At 39.8% G+C, this 18918-nt stretch overlaps 1 protein-coding gene across 11 annotated transcripts in view; it reads left to right on the top strand.

Annotated features, from left to right (window-relative positions):
* Positions 1 to 18918, top strand: part of ppp1r9a (protein phosphatase 1, regulatory subunit 9A) — a 363720-nt gene that overhangs the window by 268398 nt on the left and 76404 nt on the right. For 10 of the 11 annotated variants that reach the window (XR_011961323.1, XR_011961324.1, XM_072575462.1 and 7 more), the window contains 4 exons: positions 802 to 1120; positions 1601 to 1685; positions 10458 to 10541; positions 14921 to 15119. Coding sequence is in view for 9 of the 11 variants with exons in the window: in XM_072575462.1 (XP_072431563.1) it covers positions 802 to 1120; positions 1601 to 1685; positions 10458 to 10541; positions 14921 to 15119 (687 nt within the window). In the remaining 2 variants the exon portion in view is untranslated. The remainder of the gene's footprint in view (positions 1 to 801; positions 1121 to 1600; positions 1686 to 10457; positions 10542 to 14920; positions 15120 to 18918) is intronic. The other variant, XM_072575457.1, reaches the window with a different exon arrangement.

The following is an 18918-nucleotide window of genomic DNA, read 5'->3' as shown; positions in this document are numbered from 1 at the left end:
TCAAAGTTGCCACCCAAATTGATCGAGTTGGTAAAAAAGCCTATGGTGTTCTGGTTTTCATTAACAAGCAGATTGAGTTTAAGAGCCATAAGGCTTTGCTGCAGCTCAATAAAACCCTGGTTAGACCACACTTGGAATATTGTGTCCAGTTCTGGTTGCCTCATTATAGGAAGGATGTAGATGCTTTATAGAGGCTGCAGAGGAGATTTACCAGGATGCTGCCTGGATTGGAGGGCTTGTCTTATGAGGAGAGGTTGAGTGAGCTAGGGCATTTCACGCTGTAGAGAAGAAGGAAGTGTAGTGACTTGATAGAGGTGTACAAGTAATGAGAGGCATAGATAGAGTAGATAGCCAGAGATTTTTCCCCAGGGCAGAAATAGGGGTCATAATTTTAAGGTGATTGGAGAAAAGTGTAGGGGAGATGTCAGAGGTAGGTTCTTTATGCAGAGAATGGTGGGTGTGTGGAATGCACTGCCAGTGGTAGTACATAAAGAGACATTAGGGACATTTAAGTGACTGCTGGACAATCACATGGACGACAGTAAATTGAGGGGTGTGTAGATTAGATTGATCTTAGATTAAGATAAATGCTCAGCACAAAATCGTGGGCCAAAGGGCTTGTACTGTGCCATACTGTTCTATGTTCTATATATAGAACAAATGTCAGTAAGATTTTAAAATCAGAAAGTGGTTCAAATGACCAAAGAATTTTTTCTAAAACCTATGGAATTTGAATTGTCATTTTGTATGCTATTCAGAAATTCATCAGCATTCTGTGTTTCTCCCCTGTTGAAATAACAGCCTTACGATAGTTATGGAAGTCCCACACACATTTCCAGATCCTCCCTGCCAGCATCCTTGAGGACTTGTTCACCAGCATCCGATTCTGGAGCCTCATCATTATCTCCAATAGCCAGCAATGCAGTCTTTTCATTTGATACTGCAGTTGAAAATCAAGCTCTGGGAGAACATAACCAGAGAGTCTTGACATCATCAGAGCGACTTTCAGAAGATTCTGTAGGAGGAACCACAACTTCATTGTCATCAAATTCTTGTCACAATGCTACATTGTCTCTCTTGTATCATATGGATAAACATGGCAAAATGAGAAAAGCTGAAGGTATGAAAAAGATATTATTCTCAAATTCAATGATTATCTAGTTTGTGCTTTGTAAAATAATTGTTATTGCAATAGTAGCTGTTACAGCTGTTTGAAAAATACCAGTAACTGCTTAATTGTCCATCATGCATCAATTCTTTTCTGTCCACTTTATCAAGTTAGCAACAGTAATTTCAATAAATAGATTTTAAAGCTATCTGATGTGAATGTGTTGGGTTTTAAGATATACTTTTTAAAAGCTATTAACTGGCAGCAATTCCATGTCTTCTATTTTTGACAAGAAAATTTTCTTTTTGGACATTAGTGTTCAAATCATAACAAGATCAAATGGCATCTAAAGGTGGGGGTCTTATAATTGAAATGGCCAAGTTTGAATGAACAGAATTTGTTCTGTTTTGTTGATATATTAACAAAATAATCCTTTTTTTAAAGAGAGAACTATTTAGTATATTGTGTCAAAAATAATGCTGTTGCTTTCAGATGACAACAGAGGTATTTCTTCAGCAAAAGTTAGTCCTCCTATGAATCAAAAAGAGAACACAAAACAAAGGTTTGTTGACTTTGGGTAAGTTATTTATAATCTCTCAGTATAGTATGTTGTACTTAATCTGAAGCTGCCAACTGCAAATTATTTGTTTTTAATTAACCTAGTTCAAAAACATAATTCTAAACTGGCTTGTTCAAAACCTTCACTGGATCGCAATATGGAGTGATGCATTTAAATATCGATTTCCTGTATTTTTAAGACTATAAGACATGGGAGCAGAAATTAGGCTATTCAGCCCATCGGGTCTGCTCCGCCATTCAATAATGGCTGATAAGTTTCTCAACCCCGTTCTTCCGCTTTTTCCCTGTAACCCATCATCCCCTTGATACTCAAGAACCTATCGATCTCAGTCTTAAATATACTCAATGACCTAGCCTCCACAGTCTTCTGTTGCAGTGAGCTCCATAGATTCACAACTTTCTGGCTAAAGAGCTTTCTCCTTATCTCCATTTGAAAAGGTCTTCCCTTTACTCTCAGGCTGTGCCCTCAGGTCACAATTTTATCTGACTAATAGAAACATCTTCCAAATATCCACTCTATCCAGGTCATTCAGTATTCTGTGTGTTTCAATTAGATCCTCCCTCATCCTTCTAAACTCCATTGAGTATAAACCGAGAGTCCTCAAACATTTCTTATATGTTAAGCTTTTCATTCCTGGTACCATTTTTGTGAACCTCCTCTGATCACGATACATCCTTCCTGAGATATGGGGCCCAAAACTGCACACACTACTCAAACCGGGGTCTGACCAGAGCCTTATACAGCCTCAGAAGTACATCACTGCTTTTATATTCAAGTCCTCTCAAAATAAATGCCAACATTGCAGTTGTCTTCCTGACTCAACCTGCAAGTTTACCTTGAGAGAATCCTGGACTAGAACTCCCAAGTCTCTTTGCACTTCAAACTTCTGAATTTTCTCCTCACTTAAAAAAAAGTCCATGCCTGTATTCTTCCTACCAAAGTGCATGACCTCACACTTTCCCACGTTGTACTCCATCTGCCACTTTTTTGCCCGCTCTCCTAACTTGTCCAAATCCTTCTGCAGCCTCCCATCTCCTCAATGCTACTTGTCCCTCGCCCTATCTTTGTATCGTCTACAAACTTCACCAGAATGCCCTCAGTTCCTTCATTTAGCTCGTTAATGTACAAAGTGAGCCTTGCAGAACACCACAGGTCACTGGCTGCCATCCTGAGAAGGACCCTTTTATCCCCACTCTCTACTTTCTATAAAATAGTCAACTTTTTATCCATGCTCGCACCTTCCCTCTAACGCCATTGGGCCTTATCTTACTCAGGAGCCAACTGTGCAGCAGCTTGTCAAAGGCTTTCTTGAAGTCCAGATAGATAACATCCATTGGTTCTCCTTAGTCTAACCTGCTCATTATTTTCTCAAAGAATTCTAGCAGATTTGTCAGGCATGACCTCACCTTGATGAAACCATGTTGACTTTGCCCTATTTTACCATACACTTCCAAGTATTCAGAAATCTCATGGATTCCAGGATCTTACCCATGACCGAGGTTAGGCGAATCGGTTTGTAATTTTCCATCTTTTGCCTTACTCCCTTTTTAAACAGTGGTATCACATTAACGATTTTCCAATCCTCTGGGACCCTCCCTGATTCTAGCAATTTCTGAAAGATCACCACTAACGCCTCCATCACGTCTTCTGCAATCTCCCTTAAAGTTCTAGGGTGATTTATCCACCTTCAGGCCATTCAGTTTTTCAAGCACTTTCGCCTTAGTGATGGCCACCATACTCAGCCCTGCCCCCTCAATCTGTTGAACCTTTGGGATATTATTTGTGTCTTCTACCATGAAGATTGATGCAAAGTAATTATTCAGTTCCTCACCCATGTCCTTGTTCCCCATTTTCCAGCAGCCCAATGTCCACTTTTGCCTCTCTTTTGCCCTTTATATATCTAAAGAAACTTTTACAGTGTTCCTTTATATTGCTGTCTAGCTTACCCTCATGTTTAATCTTCTCCCTCCTTTTTTCTTTTTTTGTTTCCTTCTATTGGTCATAATCCTCTGGTTTCCCACTGCCCTTCACCAGGTTATGTGCTTTGTCTTTTGCTTTCATGTTGTCACTGACTTCTGTTGTCAACCATAGTTGCCCTTTCTATAGGTATATGAAGAATAAAAGGATGACTAGGGTAGGAATAGGGTCAGTCAAAGACAGAAGTGAGAAGTTGTGTGTGGACCCTGTGGAGATGGGAAAGGTGCGAAACAAATATTTCTCATCAGTTTTCACTCAAAAAAAAGGAGAATATTGTAGAGGGGAAGAATGAGATACGAGATATTAGACTAAAAACGATAGAGGTTAGTAAGGAAGAGGTGTTATCAATTCTAGAAGGAGTGAAAGTACACAAGTCCCCTGGGCCAGATGGGATTTACCCGAGGATTCTCTGGGAAGCTAGGGAGGACGAGTTGGAGCCTTTGGCTTTGATCTTTGAGGAGTCATTATCTACAGATTTAGTACCAGAGGACTGGAGGATTGCAAATGTTGTGCCATTGCTCAAGTAGAGATGACCCAGCTAATTATAGACCAGTGAGCCTTATGTCTGTTGTAGGGAAAGTTTTAGAAAGGATTATAAGAGATAGGATCTATAAGCATCTTGCAAGCAACAGTTTGATTGGAGATAGTCAACGTGGACCTGTCAAGGGCAGATCATGCCTCACAAACCTCATTGAGTTTTTTGAGAAGGTGACCAAGCATGTGGATGAGGGTAGGGCAATTGACGTAGTGTACATGGACTTCAGTAAGGCTTTTAATAAGGTTCCATATGGTAGGCTGTTGGAGAAAATGCAGCGGCATGGAATTAAGGGTGATTTAGCAGTTTGGATTAGAAACTGGCTTTCTGTAAGAAGGCAGCAAGCGGTGGTTGATGGAAAATATTCAGCTTGGAGTCCATTACTAGTGGTGTGCCACAAGGATCTGTTTTGGGACCACTGCTGTTTGTCATTTTTATAAATGACTTGAACGCAGGCATAGGTGGATGGGTTAGTAAGTTTGCAGGTGCCACTAAAGTAGGTGAAGTAGTGGACAGTGTGGAAGAATGTTGCAGGTTGTGGGGAGACTTAGATAAACTGCAAAATTTGGCTGTGAGGTGGTAAATGGAGTTCAGTGCAGATAAATATGAGGTGATTCATTTTGGGAAGAATAACAGGAAGGCAGAATACTGGGTCATTGGAAAGATTCTTGGTAGTGGATGTGCAGAGGGATCTTGGAATCCATGTACATAGATCCTTGAAAGTTGCCACCAGGTTGATAGTGGTCTTAAGAAGGCATATAGTGTGTTAGGTTTTATTGGTAGTGGGATTGAGTTCTGCAGCCGTAATGTTATGCTGCAACTATACAAAATGCTAGTGCGGCTGCACTTGGAATATTGTGTACAGTCCTGGTTGTCCCATTACAGAAAGGATGTGGAAGCATTGGAAAAGATGCAGAGGAAATTTACTAGGATGTTGCCTGGTCCGGAGGAACGTCTAATAAGGAAAGGCTGAGAGACTTGGATCTGTTCTAATTGGAGAGAAGAAGGCTAAGAGGGGTTTATTAGAGATATAAAAGATGATCAAAGGATTAGATAGGGTGGACAGTGAAAGTCTTTTTCCTAGGATGATGACATCAGCTTGTACGAGGGGGCACAGCTGCAAATTGAGAGTTCATAGGTTTAAGACAAATGTCAGAGGCAAGTTCTTTACTCAGAGAGTGGTAAGGGCATGGAATGCCCTGCCTGCCAATGTAGTTAACTCAGCCACATTAGTGAGATTTCAGTAATCCTTGGGTAAGCACATGGGTGATGATGGGATAGTATGGTGGTATGGGCTTAGATTAGTTCACAGGTCAGCGCAAGATCAAGGGCCGAACAATACTGGGCTGTATTGTTCTATGTTCTATTCTTCCTATACCATGCTTCTTTTTCTTCGGGATGAATCTCTTCTGTGTCTCCTGAATTACTCCCAGAAGCTCTTGCCATTGCTGTTCCACTGTCTTTCCTGCTAGGCTCCACTCCCAGTCAATTCTCCCCAGCTCCTCCCTTATGCCTCTGTAGTTGCCTTTATTCAACTGTAATAACCTCTGATTCTATCTTCTCCGTCTCAAATTGCAGAGTAAATGAAATCAAATGATCACTGCCTCCTTAGGGTTCCTTCACCTTAAGCTTCCTTATCAAGTCTGCCTCAGTGCACAACACTAAATCCAGTATTGCTTGTTCCCTCGTGGGCTCCACCACAATCTCGTCCAAAAAGCCATCTTGTAGGCTAGATTCTACAAATTCCTTTTCTTGCAATCCACTGCTAATCTGATTTTCCCGGTCCACCCGCATATTGAAATCCCCCATGATCACTGTAACTTTGCCTTTCCTACACATCTTTTCTATCTCATGGTGTATCTTGCACCCCAGCTACTGACTACTGTTTGGAAGCCTGTACATACCTCCAACTATGGTTTTTTTTAACATTTGCAGTTCCTCAATTCTACCCATACAGATTCTACACCATCTGACCCTCCATCATTTCTTACTATTGATTTAATTTCATTTCTTACTAATAAGGCAACCCCACCCCCTTTGCCTACCTGCCTATCTTTCAATAGCATGTATATCCTTGAATATTCAACTTCCAATCCTAATCTTGTAGACAAGGCTGTGCATTTTAACTTTAGTTGATGGTGTAAAAGTTGCAATAATGAATTATTACTTGTTATACACTCAAATTTTATAAATTATGATTTTCCTCTTCTATTCACTTCAGTGGAAAGGAAAATCAGCTGTGTATAATAGATGACTAATTAGTCATGCATATTTACACTTTCACCCAATTCGAAGATTAGTCTGTGAGATTTAAGATCAAGTGGTGAGATTCAGAGTAGAGGTTAACAAGGTTCAGATGGCAGAGGCACAGATGATCAGGAGCTGGGAAGGATGTTGGATGAAAAGAAGCCAGCTGAGAGAATAGTGAGAAAGAGAAGGGAGGCTATATTAGCAGATGAGGAGTGAGGAGATGCTGAGGGGACAGGTGGGAATCAGAGAAAGTTGGGTAAATATTGATGCTGCAAGTGTTGTGGAGGATTACCAGGAGACGCGGAGAGTTCTTCAAGGAGATGATCTTTTATTTGTAAACAACCAGAAAGCGAATTCATGATTGCCCCCGAACCTCTGGGTCCTTTTTTTTTGTATACATTTTCGTTATCTTCGAGTTTATCAGCATGTCCAATTGTGTTAATTAGGGCTGTCTTTCTGCAGTTATGCAACAAACCAATGATGTTAGTTCATGTTATCTCTCTACTTCTGCCACTATGGTTTTCAGCCCTAGGTTGACCCTATTACATCATGCTAATAGTTACTTATATGTCACATGCTTTGATTAACCTGATTTTGCCGCCTTTGGTACCTAACCTAATTATACTACCTAACTAACCTAATTATGCCACCATTGTTCTATACCTGATTGATATAGCATTCCACAGATCCTTGTAACATTCCACCAGTCCTCATGTTTAACCCTTCACATGTCCTTATGCTCTTTATTTTCCATATTTCCCCTTTGAGATCTACTGGTCTCACCTAGAGAAAGAAAACAATAAGTCCAGGCCCCCTGCTGCCCAATAAAAACATTATCAGTCCCAACACGGACCAAATGAATTTCAAGGTCTGATTCTTAAAGGTTCTTCCTCCATTCCTGGGGTCCCTTGGGATAAAAACCTGTCCTCCAGTAACCAGAACAGGAAAAAAGACCCAAGGTCCCTCACAATCTAAGACCCTTCAGAAGCGTTTTTCAGAAGCAACATCAATGTTTTCATTTGGACATGTTCCTCGCACGGAGATGGTTGCCAGATCGTAATAGTAGAGCGGCGAAGCTTTGTCAGATGAGAGAATGTGTCCGGGGATCGCTGAAAGAACCACGAGTGTAGTGATGTGAACTAGAAAATACTTAATAAAGGGTAAGGCACAACAAAAGACAAAAGCGACAACAAGTAATATAGTACCTACAATAATTCCAACCTTGACAAACCAAGCTCCCCATTTTTCAGAAGTCTTTATGATATTATTTTTCACTACTGGGAACTTCCTGCCCAATATTTTGACTGTAGTCCCTTTATTCATGGTTAAAGTCTCGTCAGTTCAACTGTCAAACAGTCCTTATTTTTACACAACTGAAAATCTGATGATACTTCAGGAAGTGTAACCATTCCGTTATTTATTTTACTCGTCTATTTTTAACCTGCTGGTTTTCCAATTCTAAGCAGGTCCACTAAATCAATCTCCACCTTACTTATTCTGCCCTATCCATTCAGGCCCTCTTTACCCATAAGGTGGTACCGACAGAGATTTGCATACACCATGTGGAATTTTTACTGCCATCACGTGGAATTTTCACTACCACCACATGGAATGTTTTACTACCTTCATGTGGATTTTTTACTAACACCACGTGGAATTTTTACTAAACCAGGTGGAATTTTCACTACCAAAACGTGGAATTTCTACTCAGCCAATTACTTTGTTCTGCCCTTACTCATCCCTCACCCCACTGCGCAGCTTTCTTGAACAATCCTCCACGTCTCCTTCAACCGCAATTTACTATTTCTCGCCTTTGGATCGGAGAGACCCTCAGTCAGTTTCCCATACCTCCGAGTCCCCGAGGACTGCCCCAAGCCAACAGAATATAGTCCGAATTAGCAGCAAAAGCGCTTACCTCTTTTTGTTGGGTACCCATATTCTGTCAGTCTTGGGAGTGTCTCCTGGCAGACCGAGAAACACCCTGTTGGTGCCGCCCTCTTTTTAGGTAGGTCTCTTCACAACTCCATTCACAGCACCAAATTTGTCGTGGAGAATTACCAGGAGACGCAAAGAGTTCTTCAAGAAGATGATCTTTTATTTGCAAACAAAAGCCGTGACATCCAGAAAGCGAATTCATAATTGCCCTGAACCTCAGGGTCTGTTATTTTTTATACCTTTTAGTTATCATGCTTTCTTCGAGTTTATCAGCATGTCCACTTGTGTTAGTAAGGGCTATCTTTCTGCAGTTATATAACAAACCAATTATATTAGTTCATGTTATCTCTCTATTTCTGACACTATGGTTTTCAGCCTGAGGTTGACCCTATTACATCATACTAACATTTACTTCTATGTCACGTGCTTTGAATAACCTGATTATGCTGCCATTGGTACCTAACCTAATTATACTACCGAACTAAGATAGTTGTACAACCATTGTTCGTTACCCAATTGATATAGTATTCCACAGATCCTTGTAACATTCCACCAGTCGTCATATTTAACCCTTCACATGTCCTTATGCTCTTTATTTTCCATACAAGTGAAGTTGAAGAAGGTTAAAAATCAAATGGCAGGGATATTCGAATGTAGTTATTTTCTAAGGAAACATGTCCTAAGCAGTTGTGGAGGAGTCTTTTTGAGGATGAGAGAGGGAATGGTGTTGGTATGTAGAGGAATAGCTTAGAGTGAATTCGACAATCAACAAGACCAGGTGCAGAAGTGGATGAAATATTACTGGGTAGGGCTTACATCAGGGAGTGTAAAGTTTCTCATTGAATGTGAGAATGCAAGGACAAAAATTATAATCCGTGTCTGAGGCAGTAAATCTTTGGGGGAGTGTCCAAGAGGTGGCAGTAATGATCAGTGGTGCTACTCAGCAAATTCCAGAATTCTCCCAGGGTATAGAATGTACATTGGAGTTTGTTAATTTTATGGTGGGAAGAAAGTCATTGTTCGTGAGTGTGCATGTGAATACGTTGTTTGGTTCTTTTGCAGGGTGGGGAGAAGAATATTAAGGGTTGAGATGCAACACTGTTCACTCTGCATACACAGCTAACCATAGCAACAGGGACTGGCAGGGAATAATCTCCTCTGAGTGATGAAGGTAAAACTGCTGTATAGAAAGGGGACTTGTATGTTGCTCAAAAATACCTTAATGAAAGGAGACTCTTTGGCCAATAAGCTTGTAGTCAGGTACTTTGACTAATCCAAGTCCAAGGGACTTGTGGATTGGCCAGATCAATAGACCAGCTTTATGGATAGTATATTGGGCAGAGATGGTAAGAGGGAAGGTATGAGAACCAAACAGTCAAATAGCTTGGGGTCTGATACCTAGCGGAATTTCAGTCATGCATTTAATCGACGTCAAGCAAAAAAATTAGCTGGTCCAAAATTATGGTTGGAACGTCATGGCAGTATTTCTTGTTTCTTTTGTGCTCCCATTCACCAGAATCCTGCTCTACCACCCCCCCCCCCGCCCCAAACGCACATATAACATTCATCCACAATTATACAAATCTGCAACAAATGGACTGCAGCAGTTCAAGAAGGCAGCTCACCGCAAACTTCTCCAGTGCTATTAGGGATGAGCAGTATATGATGGCCCAGCCAACAAAGCCCATATCATCCGAATACATTTTGGAAGATACTCAGCCGCACAATTTCCTGAAAATAAGTGAGCAAATTGGGAACAATAGGTGATTGAAATACTCTGGAAAATTCCACTCTTAGTCTTTCAGACAATCATAAGGTAGCATGGGTCAAGTGTAATTTAAAAAGACCTATATAATGCAATCTCTACTCAAGTTAAGAACAAATTCAGATCCCTATTTCATCCTTTTTCCTCATTTTTCAATTTTAGACTTAATATATATTAAAAAATCAGGTTTTTTTGCATGTTGCTATAATTTGTAAAATTAATAAATTAAATGTACAGCATAAACTTTCAGTTTCTGCCATTCTTAAAACCAGTATTAATAACTGATTTAATTTTTAATTTATTGTAGCATTCAATCACAAAAGATATGTAGTAAAGGGAATAAACAAAAGGACAAGGAAAAGGAATCCAATAGACTCTCATCAGGAAGCAGGTATGCCGGAATACGGACCCCCTTCTTTTTTGTGCCTGTGACATGGGAATTATGAGCTTTTTTTTTGTGCAGCAATTTCAAGAGGATGTTTAGTGCTTTGGCCACAACGAAACCTGCACACAGTTTGGGGTCATTCCAGTCCACCAAAGATTTGTAAATGTTCATGTTTCAAGTTTTTATCTTATTCAACAAAGAAATTGCATTTGGTTAAATAATAGCACTGTTCAAATCCATGTAAATCAGTTGTAAAGTTCCCACTTCTGTTCAGAACGGACATTTTGCTTACTTTTCTTCCCTATTATTGGTTAATTGCTCATTCCTGACATTATTCTGTTGAACTACAAACATTTTGGGGACAGCCAAAATACATAGTTTTTGGCTACTAAAAATTCTACAGTTGGTTATCATCACTGTAGTAATATTCTGGATGGAGACAAGCTTTTTCCCAGGGTGAAGGATTTAATAACGAGAGGTCACTCTTTAAAGGTGAGAGGTAAAAAGTTGAAGGGGGATACACGCGGCAAGTACTTCACCCAGAAAGTGGTGGGCGTTTGGAATGTGTTGCCAGCAGAGGTGGTAGAGGTAGGCATGGTGGATTCATTTAAGATGTGTCTGGACAGATGCATGAGTAGGTGGGGAGCAGAGGGATACAGATGCGTAGGAATTGGCCAACAGATGTAGACAGTTCATTTGGATCGGCTCAGGGTTGGAGGGCCAAAGAGCCTGTTCCTGGGCTGTAAATTTTCTTTGTTCTTGACTGGATTTTGAATTGTGATTTAATGTATCTGGAACTTTTAACGCTCATCAGTGTCTCCTGATCTTTGACACCTAGAAAAAAAATGAACAATTATTGTTGTATTATCTCACTATCTCAACGTTTCTAGGTCTGCAATATTTTATTTTTATTATGTGAATGTTTGCTCGCCATGTTCATGGAAATTAAAAAATAATGCCGGAGCAGAGGAAGTGTCAGGAACTAGGACATTGACCACCATGTACAATTTTCTGATCCATGCTACCAGATTAAGGTTTCTCCAAATTCTACCCTATACAGGTTAGATGGCTGCAGTATGATGCAACAATGATTGTTCATTATTTTCCAGAAATCAAAGATTGGGAGTGTGAAGATGGGGATTAAATTTCCAGATATCTTAAATCACAACACATAATCTGGTCAAGAATCTTACTACAGTGATAATAATCATCTGTAGAATGTTTAGTAGTTGTTGCAGAAAATATGTATTTCAGCTATTACGAAAATGTTTGCACAGAGAGCAGTACAGCACAGAAACAGGCACTTCAACTCACCAAGACTGAGTCAATACACAGTGCCTTTCTGAACAAAAAACCTTTCACCTGTCTGTGATCTGTATCCCTCTATTTTCTGCCTATTCATGTAAGAGAGCATCAGAGAAGCTCTCTTAAGTGTTGCTATTGTATCTGCCTCTGACAATGCATACCAGGCACTTGCCACCTTCCGTGTAAAACAAAAAATGTGCTTTTCACATCCTCTTCAAACTTACTCCCTTTTACCTTAAACCTACGTCCCCATGTAATTCGCATTTATACCTTGGGACAATGACTCTGACTATTCATTCTTTCTATGCCTGACATGATTTTTAAACTTCTATCAGGTCGCCCCATATCTTTTGACATTCAGCTGAAACCAAATCAAGTTTGGCCAATCTGTCCTCCTAGCTAATACCTTCCAAACCAGGCAACATATTGGTAAACTGTTTCTGTACTCTCTCCAAAGTCTCCACGTACTTCAGATAGTGTAGCGATCAGAACTGTACTCAGAACTAAAGTTCTAGAGAGCTGCATCATGACTTGCCAATTTTTATACTTGATGCCCCAAAAGATGAAGGCAAGCATGCCGTGTGGTTTCTTCTACGTTACCACACTGCCCTCATCAATCATCTTCTTCACTTCCTCCTTTGCCTTCCTCAGTATTCTGGGATAGATCCCATCAGGTCCTGGGAACTTGTCTACCTTAATGTTTTTCAAACACCCAATACCATGTCCATTTTTATGTTGACATGCCACAGATTATTAACATATTCCTCCAGAGACTCACCATTCACCCTGTCCTTCTCCTTTGTGAATAACAACGCAAACTATTCATTAAGGACCTCACCCAATTCCTCCGGCTCCATGCATAAATTCCCTCCTTTGTCCTTGAGTGGAACTACCCTATCCCTAGAAATGCTCTTGCTCCTTATATAGTGTATAAAAAGCCAAGGGATATTCCTTAAAACTGTTTTCCAAAGACTTTTCATGACCCTTTTAGCCATACTAATTCCTTGCTTGAGTTCTTCACTCCTAATTCTTTGTTTGAGTTCTTATAACCATTCCTGAAGAAGGGCTTATCCCGAAACGTCGATTCTCCTGCTTCTTTGATGCTGCCTGACCTGCTGCGCTTTTCCAACAACACATTTTTCAGTTCTTATAATTAAAGCAAATATGTCAGGAATGAGTAATTAACTATAATGGAGAAGAAAGTGTTATACTGGAAAACTTCAGATGTAGAGAAACAAACGAAGTTAACTTTTCAAGTCTGATAAGACACTTCTTCAGAACTGAAACCTTCAGTCACACCCATTTCTGTGATCTACCTAATTGACAAGCAAAGCTGTTTTCAGTAGTTTCCTCTCATCTAGTGTTGCTGCAATGTTGAATCTTATTTATTGTATTTACACCTCCATTAACGTACTGTTATAGTTACTACTTCAATGTCTTTAATATTTTCAGAATGAATACTTCAAAAAAGTTCTGGTAATCAAAACATTTATTACTCCAATGGTACTTTTCATTGATGGTCCCTGGGTTAACAATAATAGGGAAGAAAAGTTTAAGTGAAAAATGTCTGTTCTAAGTATTTTCATTTCTAAGATAAAAGTATGTACTCATCAAATATGTTTGAATATTTTGACATTCTCAGCTACTGAGAAGTATGCAAAATTAGGCTTTCTCCATTTCCCTTTTATTTGTATTTCATGTTATCACTGACGGAAAGTATTTACGTGCTAAAACAGGGATTGCTGGAAAAACTCAGCAGGTCTTGCAACATCTGTGAAGGGAAATCAGAGTTAATATTTCAGGTCCAGTCACCCTTCATTAGAATGCAGAAGGGTCACAAAACCCAAAACATTAACTCTGATTTCTCTCCACAGATGCTGCCAGATCTGCCGAACTTTTTCAGCAATTTCTGTTTTTGCTTCTGATTTACAGCATCTGTAGTTCATTCAGTTTTTATTTAGTATTTAGGTGCTGCTTGATTATAATAAGCATGGTAACTACTGTATTTAAATCAAACTGAGAAAGGTTCTTGTGACGCAATAGTAGTGTCCCTTCCTCTGATCCAAGAGGCCAGGGTTCAAGTGCCACCTGCTCCCAAGGTGTGTAATAGGTTGGTTCGAAAATATGTGATTAAAGTGATAATGTGAATTCTCTGGGCCAGAAAGTCCATGTTCAAGTTCCACCTGTCCTAGACATATATCATAACATGCCTGAACAGGTTGATTAAGAATATCTAGACCAACCTGAGTATTTGTCTCAAGTCATAGATCCAAAGAATCACGCTACTGGCTGTGAGATTTCCAACCCCAAATAACAGTGAGACCATCTGGGAAGTCGCTGCTCCCATTAGTTGTAAGAGAGCCATTTCATTATGTTTCCCATCACTAATGACATGAAGCTGTCAGAGTGAACCAAGGAAAAAGTAGCATTTTTCCAAATATTAATATGAACAGTTCAATGTTATCGTTGGTTCAACATTCACTTAATTTTCTTTGGATCTAATGCCTTAGCTTCCGTTAGAATGAAAACATTCTGCATCCACTGCTTGTCAAACTGAGGTGCTACTATCTGTGTTTTCAGAATCAAACATCTCAGTGAATAGGCGCACAGACTAACTCTTAAGCAATCTGACCTGTCTGGCAAAAATTTGGATGAGCTAATTTTTATTGATATTTATGTTTAGATGCATCCAATGACACATTGCTTCTGGAAACCCCACTCACACCAGCAGAAGTGCTGATGGATAGGATAAATGCTGAGAAATTAATTGCCTTGTGAAAATTTGAGTACCAGTTACAAAATTATTAACAAAACTAGTCAAAAATGATGAAAAGATCAAGAATTCACAGACCTAGATATCTTAGAACAACTACTGACTTGGCTGTTTCTTGAGCAATCCTGATAACTTGGCACCAGCATATCTAAATGTTGGGAAATAGCCTGCAGTATGGACACCTGTTAGCTGTAGCTAAAAAGTAGCATAGTGTACTAATTGGAGAGGAAATACTTTTGATGATATGTTGAAAAATATCAATAGTAATGGATGCCTGCATTCATAACTTTTGTTACTTTATTGGCAGGATCTCGAAGGATACCTTGGATAGCTTGACAAGTACCATTTCAGTAGGAGAAACATCTTCCTCCGTCTCACCATGTGTACTTTTATCCTGGTTTGGAGAAAGTGCTGGAGGATACAATTCTTCCAGTAATATGCCATCCCCGAGCAGTTCAACAGAACCATCTTCTGAGAGCCTAAGCCCAGAAAAACAGAGATATAAGGTAAATTACTGTTTTTTTAAATCTGTAATGGAAGCTGAAATATATCTTTTTAAGCAGATATCTAGACATGTTTATGCAGTATTACATGGAAACATTTGTTATAAACATGAGTATACAATTTCATTGTTTGAACTGTGAAAATTAAGTTGATTTGTAGTTACCTGATTTGGTGGATTAAGTTTATTTTCATAGAGTATTATGGAGTTATACAGCATGGAAACAGACCCTTTGGTCCAACTAGTTCACGCCGACCCTATTCCCAAAGTAACCTAGTCACATTTGCCTGTGTTTGGCCCATATCCCTTCAAACCTTTCTCATTTATGTACTTATCCAAATGTCTTTTAAACCTTGTAACTCTACCTGCATCCACCACTTCCTCTGGCAGTTCATTACACACATTAACCACTCTGTAAATTAAAAATTGCACTCATGTCCGTTTAAATCTTTTTCCTTTCACCTGAAAAATATGCTTCTAGTTTTGAACTTTACCTTAAGGAAAAGACCTTTCGCTATTGATCCTATATATGTCTCTCATGACTTTATAAACCCCTATAAGGTCACCCCTCAATCTGCTATGCTCCAGTGATAAAAGTTCCAGTCAATTCAGCCAATTCCTGGCAACATCTCAGTACATCTTTTCTAAACCCTCTCCAGCTTAATAATATCCTTCATACAGCAGGGCAACCAGAACTGCACATCTCTAGAAGAGGCCTCACCAATGTCTTGAGTAATCTCAACATGACATTCCAACTCCTAATACTCAAAGATCTGAGCATTCAAATTATATTGATTATCTGGTTTATTAACTAATCAAAATCTGAAGAATATCCATTTCTCCCTGTTCTCTCAAAACCAAAATAACTACTAAAGAATGTATTGACCCAGAATTTCTACAATCAATCTGCCTCTATCAGTTTCAACTGACAGGGATGGTATTGGTATCATGATAATGCCACTTGACTAATCATTCAAAACCCCAGGCTAATGCTCTGGGGATAGAAGTTCAAAATCTACCATGACTAATGGTGACATTTAAATTCAGTAACAATTTGAAATTAAAAGTGTTTTCCTAATTGTGAGCACGTAACCACTGTCAGTTATGTTAAAAAAGTTTTGTTCCTAATGTCTTTTAGAAAAGGAAATTTGCCATCCTTGTCCAATCTGGTGATTCTGAACCCACAGCAACCTGATTGACATTTAACTGCTCTCTGAGCAATTAGGAGTGGAAAAAAATGCTAGCCTAGCCAGCAATGCCTCACATCCCAAGAACAAATAACAAACACTGGTCCTCCCAAAAGCAGCTTGAACCAAGATTTCTCAGAAATCTCAAAATTTGCAGCCATGTAAAACCTGCTGTGAAATCAAATGAAATCTGCATTCAGAAGTCGATGATGATGATGTTGTGAAAGCCAAAGGTTGAAGCTATAATTTTTAGATCTTAAAGATATTTAAGAAAATGTAATAACTCTTTTTCATCTAAGATTCTGATAACATTAAAGTTTAGCCAAGTAGAAGATCACTGTCATATAGGTCGCATGGCTCAGTGGGTAGCACTGCTGCCTCACAGCACCAAGGAAATGGGTTCATTTCCACCTCAGGCAACTGTCTGTGCAGAGTTTGCACATTCTCCTTGTGGCTGCATGGGCTTCCTCCCAGTGCTCCAGTTTCCCCCCCTCCACAGTCCACAGACATGCAGACTAGATGGATTAGTCATGGGAAGTGCAGAGTTACAGGCACAGGGTAGGGGGGAATAGACCTGGATGGGATGCTGTATGTGTAGATTTGATGGGCCAAATGGACTGCTTCCACACTGTGGGGATTCTATGATGATTTTCAGTAAGAGAAAAGAAACAATATGCTGAAATGCTGGAAGTAGTTATACAGAGTCATATGGCACATACGGTGTTGGGTCTAAATGTACAACTGTTCCTGAAATTATGTGACTACACATTCTCCTTCAGTGATCTTTTACTTCAGGACAGAGGAATCTGAGTTAAATTAAGTGGGGTTTCAATGGATATAATCCTTGAGTGAAAATGATTGAGGTAGTTTTGTGCAAAGGGAGGTGTCGGGGTAAAACAAATGGAAGTCACTTGATTGTCAGTTTATTCAGAAATTCTGTGCATGATTCGAATGTTATGCAATTGTCACACTGGAAACTATTTTCTTTAAGTTATTGTTTTTGCTTTGGTACGGACTCTGCAGTCACAATAACACCCAAGCTGTCATTTGTGTTCTGTGTTATTACTCCTCTGAAACTAGCAGCATTTTTGGGAGCCTGATCTTGCACAGTAAACCCTGGAAATTGAGAGGTTGTTGTCAATGAAGCTAAGCTTCTCCATTGGTTTTGTTATTGAACTGTTTAGGTGGAAATTAATTCAAAATCATTGAGCCAACAAGTATTTCCACTTTTGCACGGTCATGACAATGTTAAACACTGCTACATTACATCTTGTTGATGAGGTGTAGCCAGATCTTAAGTCATGATTTGGAGATGCCGGTGTTGGACTGTGATGTACAAAGTTAAAAATCACACACCACCATGTTATAGTCCAACAGGTTTAATTGGAAACACCAGCTTTCAGAACGCTGCTCCATCATCAGGTGGTTGTGGAGTACACAATTGTAAGACACAGAATTTATAGCAAAAGTTTACAATGTGATGTAAATGAAATTATATATTGAAAAATACCTTGATTGTTTGTTAATTCTCTCATCTGTTAGAATGACCATGTTAGTTTCACTTCTTTCATATGTAAATCACAAAACTTTTTTAAAAGTTACATTCTCAGGTTAACTTTAACAATTGGTGTCAACCCAGATAATGTGTTGAAGGTGTTAGTCCCCTGTGTGCTGCTGTCTCTGCCATAATGTTTAGACTGATTCTAATCTTAAAAAAAAATGAGTTAACAGAGTCTTTCTTGGATCCATGCAGTTTTTGAGCAAAGTACAATGTAACTCTGCAAGTACAAATGCTGCATGGAGGGTAGGTGTAGATTCAATGGGCCAAATGGACTGCTTCCACACTGTGGGGATTCTATGATGAGGAACGTGACGGACACCTGGAAGTACTCAAGGATGCCCTCATAAGAACAGGATATAATGCTCAACTCATATGCCGCCAGTTCCAATATGCCACAGCAAGGAACCGTAACGACCTCCTCAGGAGACAGACACGTGCTACAACCGACAGGGTACCCTTTGTTGTCCAGTACTTCCCAGGAGCCGAAAAACTACGTCATGTTCATCGCAACCTGCAACACATTATCAATGAGGATGAGCACCTTGCCAAGACCTTCCCCACACCTCTGTTGCTCGCTTTTAAACAAACCTCAAACAGATCTTTGTTCGTAGCAAACTGCTTGGCTTTCAGGACAACTCCATATAACCCTGTCACGGTAGGCACTGCAAGACATGTCAGACTATGGGCATGGATACCACCATTACGTGGCAGGTATTCATGCGACTCGTTGTCTATCTCATACGCTGCAGGCAAGGATGTCCTGAGGCATAATACTTTGGTGAAACCAAGCAGAAGCTACGTCAACGGATGAATGGGCACCGCACAGCAATCAATAGACAGGAGTGTTCCCTCACGGTTGGAGAACACTTCAGCGGTCCAGCACACTCGACCTTGGACCTTCGGGTGACCATTCTCCGACACTGACTTTGGGACAGGCAGCTGCGAAAAGTGGCTGAGCAGAGGCTGATAGCTAAGTTCGGTACCCATAGGGAGGGCCTCAACCGGTACTTTGGGTTCATGTCACACTACAGGTGATCACCATTGCACTACACACA

This window comes from Chiloscyllium punctatum, chromosome 8 (genome assembly GCF_047496795.1).
Source record: "Chiloscyllium punctatum isolate Juve2018m chromosome 8, sChiPun1.3, whole genome shotgun sequence".
Lineage (NCBI taxonomy): Eukaryota > Metazoa > Chordata > Chondrichthyes > Orectolobiformes > Hemiscylliidae > Chiloscyllium > Chiloscyllium punctatum.
The sequence above is the reverse complement of the archived record's forward strand: the minus strand, read 5'-3'. Positions and strand labels throughout refer to the sequence as shown.